We start from the raw sequence: 7,799 nt of genomic DNA on the forward strand, positions 1-7,799 counted from the left end.
CGCTGACAAAACGCGGCGTCGAATTGGTTTCCTGTATCGACGAATCGAGTTTTCGAGGTGGCTATGGGAAGGGGCGAGAGGGTGGGAAGCAAGACCTAGCCTGCTGGGAATATCGATAATAGACGGCGATCGGTAGTACTCGCGATGACTGTGACGGATGAAGAAGATAGACAGATACACACGCACCGTGCCTCCCGGTGTCCTCGCGGGACCATCTCTCGGTCGGTGCCGCGTGCGGGGACCGGGCGAATCGATGCCAGTTACGTGTAACGAAGGGTGACAGCGGGGCGAAAATAAAATATTGCATCGTCTTTTCATCCCCCTATCGATTCGACATCGACGCGTTACACGCGCGGCGCGACAAGTTCTCGTTCTCTTGCGCGCGCCTGTTAGACACGTCTCGCTCTTTTCAACGGCTAATCGGCGAAGGTTAACCCTTTCAGTGCCGAGCGAAAACACCAAATTTCACGGTTTTACCAGGGTTTGAGAAAAGGCTCGTGGAAACCAAACGGAAAGCAATATTTACGTAATTCAAAAAGCAGACTGTTAAGGACGAAATTGAGAATGAAACAGTGACGTCAATTTTTCTATATTTATTGAAAATTTTATAAATAACAAAGGTAGAAGTATAAGGCATTCTTCGCCATTTTCGCATTTTTCTTATATATCGGAGGGCCGATATATCGGCCTTCGGCACTAAGATGGTTAATTGGAAGCTGCTTACCTTTAGGGTCCGGGGTGCTCGCAGGTCAATGAATTCGGGGGTGGTCGGGATCTCGTAGCGGTGGCTGCGGTACAGCCTGCGCGAACAATAATGCTTCCGGTTAACGCAGTAGCGGACGCATGGGTGCAGTCATTGCGATGCACAATGAAATGCTATTATTACATTTTGACATTTATTAGCCACGTTATTTATATGTAAAATGATGAAATAAATGCAATAGAATGATACAATGTAATAAAGTCGACGTATGCGAACCACGTCGTTTTTATATCTAATAATAAAATAAATATCGTAGAATGATATGAAAAGTATAACAAAATAACCTGGACATTTATTAGCCACGTTGTTTATATATAGAATGATGAAATAAATGCAATAGAATGATATAATGTAATAAAGTCGAATGACAATGGTTTCCACTAGATGTCGCAAAAATCATCCAAGTACTCCGCTCCATTTATTATAAATTAATATAAATATTTATTATTATATATATATTCATATATATATTATTTATTATTTTTTTTTTATTTATTGCAAATAGAACTGTGGTGTTCCCATATTACTACCACCTATCTCACGCTACTCTACCTCTTCCTCTAAACGATCTCGCGAAATTGTCACATCAAAAAAGATATTAAAAACCATATGATTTAATTAACACACCTGAGGTCGATGGTGGTGACGAACATTCTGTGCAGTATTATCAAGGGTATGGCACAGATCACGCCGGCCTTTATCACCAGCAACGGTATGATCTGGAACCGAATAGTAAATTGCAAGAAAAATTGTAGAATAGTAAATTGCAGAATAGAAAAATTGCAGAATAGTGAAATTGCAGAATAGAAAAATCGTAGAATAGAAAAATTGCAGAACAGAAAAATTGTAGAATAGAAAAATTGCAGAATAGTAAATTGCAAAATAGAAAAATTGCAGAACAGAAAAATTGCAGAACAGAAAAATTGTAGAATAGAAAAATTGCAGAATAGTAAATTGCAGAATAGTAAATTGCAGAATAGAGAAATTGCAGAATAGAGAAATTGCAGAATAGAGAAATTGCAGAATAGAGAAATTGTAGAATAGAAAAATTGCAGAATAGAAAAATTGCAGAATAGAAAAATTGCAAAACAGAAAAATTGCAGAATAGAAAAATTGCAAAACAGAAAAATTGCAGAACAGAAAAATTGTAGAATAGAAAAATTGCAGAATAATAAATTGCAGAATAGAGAAATTGCAGAATAGAAAAATTGCAGAATAGAAAAACTATAGAATAGAAAAATTGCAGAATAAAAAAAATTGCAAAATAGAAAAATTGAAGAGTTTCAGTTTTTCCCTGAGAAAATTACGAAGAGCGGTCGGTATCGTATCGAAGAGAGTGAGAGAGAGAGAGAGAGAGGGTTGGTTCGACGCGTTTTGAAATATTCAAAGCCGCGCGCGCGCGCGGCATCAACGTAAACGCGAAAAGGAAATGGGAACCGACCGTTGGCCTCCGGGCCGAACAATAAATTACCGGTGAAAAGCCAACCGCTGGGAGAACGTTTCGCCGCGTGGCCCGCCGGTAATTAAAATACCAGCGGAGCCTGCCGTCAATTATGCAATGATACGAGAGAACGAGAGAGAGAGAGAGAGACCGCGGGGGCTGGTCTCTCGTTACTCGAGCCGCTGTAACGAGATTTAATCGACGGAGCCGGCAACGGAATCGCCGCAACGGCTCCTTCACGCCCCTCGATTACACGATTGTCTTTTAACCTGCTAACCGATTTCTCGGCCCCAACCTCGACGTCTAACCACGTAGAACTCCGGTTTATGGGGCACGGTCGGATAGATTTATATTTAATACTGTTTCGAATGCGTTACTATTCTTTTTACCAGTTTTAATGCATTTCTATTCTCTGCTGTATTTTCTTTTTATTTTCTAGTATTTTTGATGGAGACATGTGGACATTTTTATTTTATTTTGTTACTGTTTTTTGTTAGTAATATGTTCTACTATCTATAGTATAGTATTATACTACTATATTATATATATATATATATATAATACTAGTATTATACTACTATATTATATATTTAATACTAGTATTATACTACTATATTATATATATAATACTAGTATTATACTGCTATATTACATATATGTATATTACTAGTATTATACTACTATATTATATATATAATACTAATATTATACTACTATAGTATTATAGTATATTTGCAATATATTTCTATATTATTGAGATATAATAGAAAATTGGAATATAGAAGTTTCTATATTCTGTTGTATTCTGTATAACAAATTAGTTATATAATTTCTGGTTTTTGTTGTTGTTTGTAATATGTTCTACTCTCTATAGTAATATAGTATAGCATTATAGTATATTTGCAATATATTTTTATATTAGCTATGGTAGAAAATTGGAATATAGATACTTCTGTATTCTGTTATATTCCATTATTATTTATTCCTATTTTACAGTCTTTATATTACGTCTAATATATTTATATCCCTCATACAGAAATATATCAGAAATAAAAGAAAATAGAAATATTTTCAAAACAACTACTCCCAGCATAAATTACAATAAAACATGCAACTTAAATGCTAGAATTAAAGATAAAAGATAGGATTATAGCTCATGCGAAATTTGACATTAAGTCCGCATAGACACATTTGACAAATTTCACTTTCGAAATAAATATACTTTTTAATAAATATACCCCAACCACCTTGGCTCATTGAAAAGTAGATCGAAAGAGGATTGTCGAAGCGTCGTCGCTAAGAAAGACGGCGGCCGAATAATTATTCACGGGACTGTACGTAGTCCTCTAACGAACGCGGCGGTCCGAAGCGCGTCGACTCGGTACCGGATCGATCTTCGATCGGTCCCCGTACAGCGTGTGCGCCCCAACTAATCGCCCGTTTCGACGTTCTATGTTACAGCGCCGGCATGGAGGCGGCGAACGGCGCGATCGAGCACGATTTCCACAATGCCCTGGTGCCTATAAACGGTAGCCACTCCGGCAGCTCCGGCCGGAGCACGCCGAACGGCGGGGACCCGGCGCCGGGGAAGCTGTTCGTCGGCGGCTTGTCCTGGCAGACGAGCAGCGAGAAGCTAAGGGAGTACTTCGGGATGTTCGGCACCGTCACCGACGTCCTCATCATGAAGGATCCGGTCACACAGGTCGGTCTCTAATTCGATGGAAGAGCTCTCTCGGCTCGTCCATCCGAGCGCGGTTCGCCCCGGCTCGCAACCTCTTCCTTATATATACCCTGCTTCTTCCGGTTATGGTCGCTACACGGGTTTCGCCGGATTACGGTCCGCGGTCGGTCCCGCCACGCTTGCAATATTTAAATTCGCGGACTCTGCTGCGAACGGCGCTCTGTCGTCGTTTAAAGTTTTGTCGATTCGAACGGCGGCCATTTTGGAAAAAATCCGTCGAGCTGCTTTTGTTTCTTTGGTGTACACTGCGTTTTGTAATTATAGTCGGGCTGTTTTCTGCTTTTGTATCCTGTTGTTAATGTAATGATGGGCAGTGGTGCGTTTTATATTGCTGCATTATAACGATGGTTTTTTGGGAGGGGGTTCTATTCAGCGTTGAGGAGGGGATGAAGTTTTGTAACTATGGGGCGAGTGGAATAGAGCACTCTATTAAGAGAAAATTCGATGGGAAATGGAATTGAATTAACTGAAATAATAATTTAGTAACGTATATAGTATAGTAATTTATATGGTATAGTAATTTATATTTGTAACAATTTTTACTGTAATAATAGTATAACTGTTTATTACGGGGGTGATGCGATATTTTTTGTCGGCTCTAGTTTCGCTATATTTCCAGTCATACTTTGTTTAAGGAAAATTAACGATCTGTAATCGTCTCTTTAAAAAGGATACATTGTTTATGAATATTGAATATGCACACTTCGTTCATCGTTATTTTAACTCGAACGTATAGAATGTGAAAGCTTTTTTATATTTATGAGACGCAGTGTATGGTATGTAATAGTAAAAATAATTCTTTACATTTTTAGTATGATTTAAAGACAAACTAATATATTTCCATATTAGAAATAATAAAAGATGGGCTATCTAAATAAAAACTATAATTATGGACTCAAAGTATCTATTTTCGTGACATTTAAATAGAAACTTGGATAACATATTTGCATAATTCTATTTTCTGTTATTTATAGTACAGAATTATACTAACATATCTTGTTAACTATTTCTGATACTGAAACGTATAAATATATTTTATTAACTATTTCTAATACAGAAACATACAAATATATATTATTATCTATTTCTAATACAGAAATATGCAGACTAATAATGTTTAATTACCACAAAAGGGTAACCTATAATGTGAAATAGTAGAAAATAAAAATATATAAATTCTATTAAGTTTCCTTTTAGATATCGCTAAAAATGTAGAACATCGAGTCCATAATTATTCACGCCCATAAATATCGGTATAAATAAATATAGATAAATATGGAAATAAATATTTCAATAAAGCGACATGCTGGCACAGTTAGACGTCGCCATAGAGATCATAAAAATTATTGAAACGATACTATAGATAATAATATTGCCTAAAAATGGTGCAGGGACCGATCGCTTCCGCGTCCAATCAGATCTCGCGTAGCGGACCAACGAATTCGCCAAAAACTGGGGGAAGGGAGAGGAGGGGGATGAAGATGTTGCGAGCCGGCCACCGTCGCAGTGAAAGATTTCTCTCGTCTATTTCCTCCTCGATAGGTCAAAAATCGTTTCCGTAAAAAAAGCCAAAATTAACAGAAAAAAAAGATATGCAAATAAATAAATAAAAATCGACGCTGTCGGTCGAGCCGAAAAGCTCTTCGGTTTTCGTCAAAGGGGTTGGGGGTAATCGAAAGAGAGGGGAACAAAGAGAGAAAGCAAAAAAGAAAAAAAAAGAAAAAATACGTCAAATAAAGAAAAGAAAAAAAAGATAACAAAAAGAAAGCAATGAAACGAAAGAACGAGAAACGCGGACACGCGGGAGTTTGAATTCGCCTCGAGGAGATTCGATGCACCAGTTTCTTCCTTCCACTTTTGCACGAGACTTCACACAGTAGAACCGTAGAGAAGAAGTTGTAACTAATCGATGTAACTAATTATTTGCTGAGACAGTGTAAAGGATGTAGAAATTGTATCTTGGTACTTATTACTGTAATTAAAACATTTACTTGTATTTACAAATACGTAAAAGGTGGAAAAGAGGCAGAGGCTCGTTTCTAAAAAAAAAAAAACAAAAAAGAAATATATATATATGACAACTTTGTTGTAACGTTCTCACTCACACATACTAGACACGCCCGGGTTTTTTTCTAGAGAAGTCGCTGAACGAGGACTATGGGCATATACGTATCTATATGTATAATATTCACTTGTGCGTATGTACATATATATTTATATATAATTGTACCTATATATATATATAAATCTATAAATCTATATTTATATATATTTATACCTATATATATTCACGTACATTTATATCTATATATATCTCTACATTCACATATATTTATATTTATATAAATTATTAATATTAACAATTTCTCCATCGCCTGGTCGAATATATTCGACAGCGATGAACGATCGTGATTCTCTTATCGAGTCCTTTTCAACGATTCTCTGTACACACACATATATACACGTATATGTCTATATATCTATATATACGATATTAATTCGAAGTCCTTGTCTCACGTAATCCTAGAATGTTTGTCTTACATTGGCTTGGACAGTCTTGCATGTAAACGGTAGTTTGGTAGTAATTAGTTAATTTGTATATAAGAGAAGAGATTATCTATATATTTATCTACCACGGTATATACCATTCTCAACGTCGTACAGAGGAGAGCGGGAGAGAGAGAGAGAGAGGAGAGAGAGAACGAAAACTAGCGCGAGAACGAGACAACGTGAGAGACACGAGTTTAGTAGACAGTCCCGAGACGCACGTGACGATTCCGGACGAGGTTAGACGCGCGAGAATCATCGAGAGAGAGCGAGAGAGAGCGAGAGAGAAAGGAGGAGACCGTGTGCTCGTCGTATACATACGCGCGATAAACCGTGGCCGACGGTCGGCTTGTTCGCTGTCGCGTTACGCGACTATCATCGAGAAATATCTCTCTTTCTCCTAAGGAGAGAGAGAGGGAGGGAGAGAGAGAAAGAGAGAGAGGAGAGAGAGAGGCTGCACGACAGCGGAGAGGTTGACTGACCGGCGAGCTCTTGAACCGCACGCGGAAAAAACGGCAGCACGGAGCGAGTGTAAAAAAAGAGCTAGACACACAAACACACTCTCTTATCGAGCAGTATAGGTAGGGCTTTAGGTAGTCGGGTCAGGTCAGCGAAAGAAACGCAGTGAGCAAGGTAAAGATCAAGGCAAACGAAGGCAAGTCAGGCAGGCAGGCAGGCGGGCAGGAAAGAGAACCGGGCGAAAATGGCGAGGAAAGAAAGCGAGGCGAGAGCAAAATGAGAAATGCAAAAAAAAGGGGAAAGATGAGAGAGACGGTCGTTGTGCATCGTGGCCGTTCTGGCTTGTTCGGTTACAGCGTAGTCGCGGGTTCGGCTTCATCACGTTCGCCGAGCCGGGTAGCGTGGACAAGGTGCTGAAGTGTCCAATCCACACGCTGGACGGCAAGAAGATCGACCCGAAGCACGCGACGCCGAAGAATCGCGCGAAACAGGCGAACCGCACCAAGAAGATCTTCGTAGGCGGCGTCAGCCAGGACACGAGCAGCGACGAAGTCAAGGCCTACTTCAACCAGTTCGGGAAGGTCGAGGAGACGGTGATGCTGATGGACCAGCAGACGAAGCGGCACAGGGGCTTCGGGTTCGTTACGTTCGAGAACGAGGACGTCGTCGACCGGGTCTGCGAGATCCACTTCCACACGATCAAGAACAAGAAGGTCGAGTGCAAGAAGGCGCAGCCGAAGGAGGCTGTGCAGCCGGGCGCGCTGGCGCTCGGCAAGAGGGTGGTCCTCGGAGCTCTGGGCGTCCGGCTGGCACCCCAGCCGCCGCTCCCGGTGGCCGCGGCCTCCCAG

General features: G+C 39.8%; 2 protein-coding genes and 1 pseudogene across 2 annotated transcripts in view; 2 read left to right on the top strand and 1 right to left on the bottom strand.

The window, feature by feature from the left end:
* LOC144471715 (RNA-binding protein Musashi homolog 2-like) overlaps positions 1–7,799 on the top strand; it is a 103,567-nt gene that overhangs the window by 65,120 nt on the left and 30,648 nt on the right. The window contains exon 2 of the mRNA XM_078184026.1: positions 3,666–3,906. Within this exon, the coding sequence (XP_078040152.1) occupies positions 3,666–3,906 (241 nt within the window). The remainder of the gene's footprint in view (positions 1–3,665; positions 3,907–7,799) is intronic.
* The window catches only part of LOC144471711 (uncharacterized), an 83,854-nt gene that overhangs the window by 32,983 nt on the left and 43,072 nt on the right, over positions 1–7,799 (bottom strand). The window contains exons 3-4 of the mRNA XM_078184023.1: positions 1,391–1,482; positions 725–800 (exon numbers count right to left, since the gene is read on the bottom strand). Coding sequence (XP_078040149.1) covers positions 725–800; positions 1,391–1,482 — 168 coding nt within the window. The remainder of the gene's footprint in view (positions 1–724; positions 801–1,390; positions 1,483–7,799) is intronic.
* Positions 4,252–7,799, top strand: part of LOC144470879 (RNA-binding protein Musashi homolog Rbp6 pseudogene) — a 10,004-nt pseudogene continuing 6,456 nt past the window's right edge.

This window comes from Augochlora pura, chromosome 6 (genome assembly GCF_028453695.1).
Source record: "Augochlora pura isolate Apur16 chromosome 6, APUR_v2.2.1, whole genome shotgun sequence".
NCBI classification, from domain to species: Eukaryota; Metazoa; Arthropoda; class Insecta; order Hymenoptera; family Halictidae; genus Augochlora; species Augochlora pura.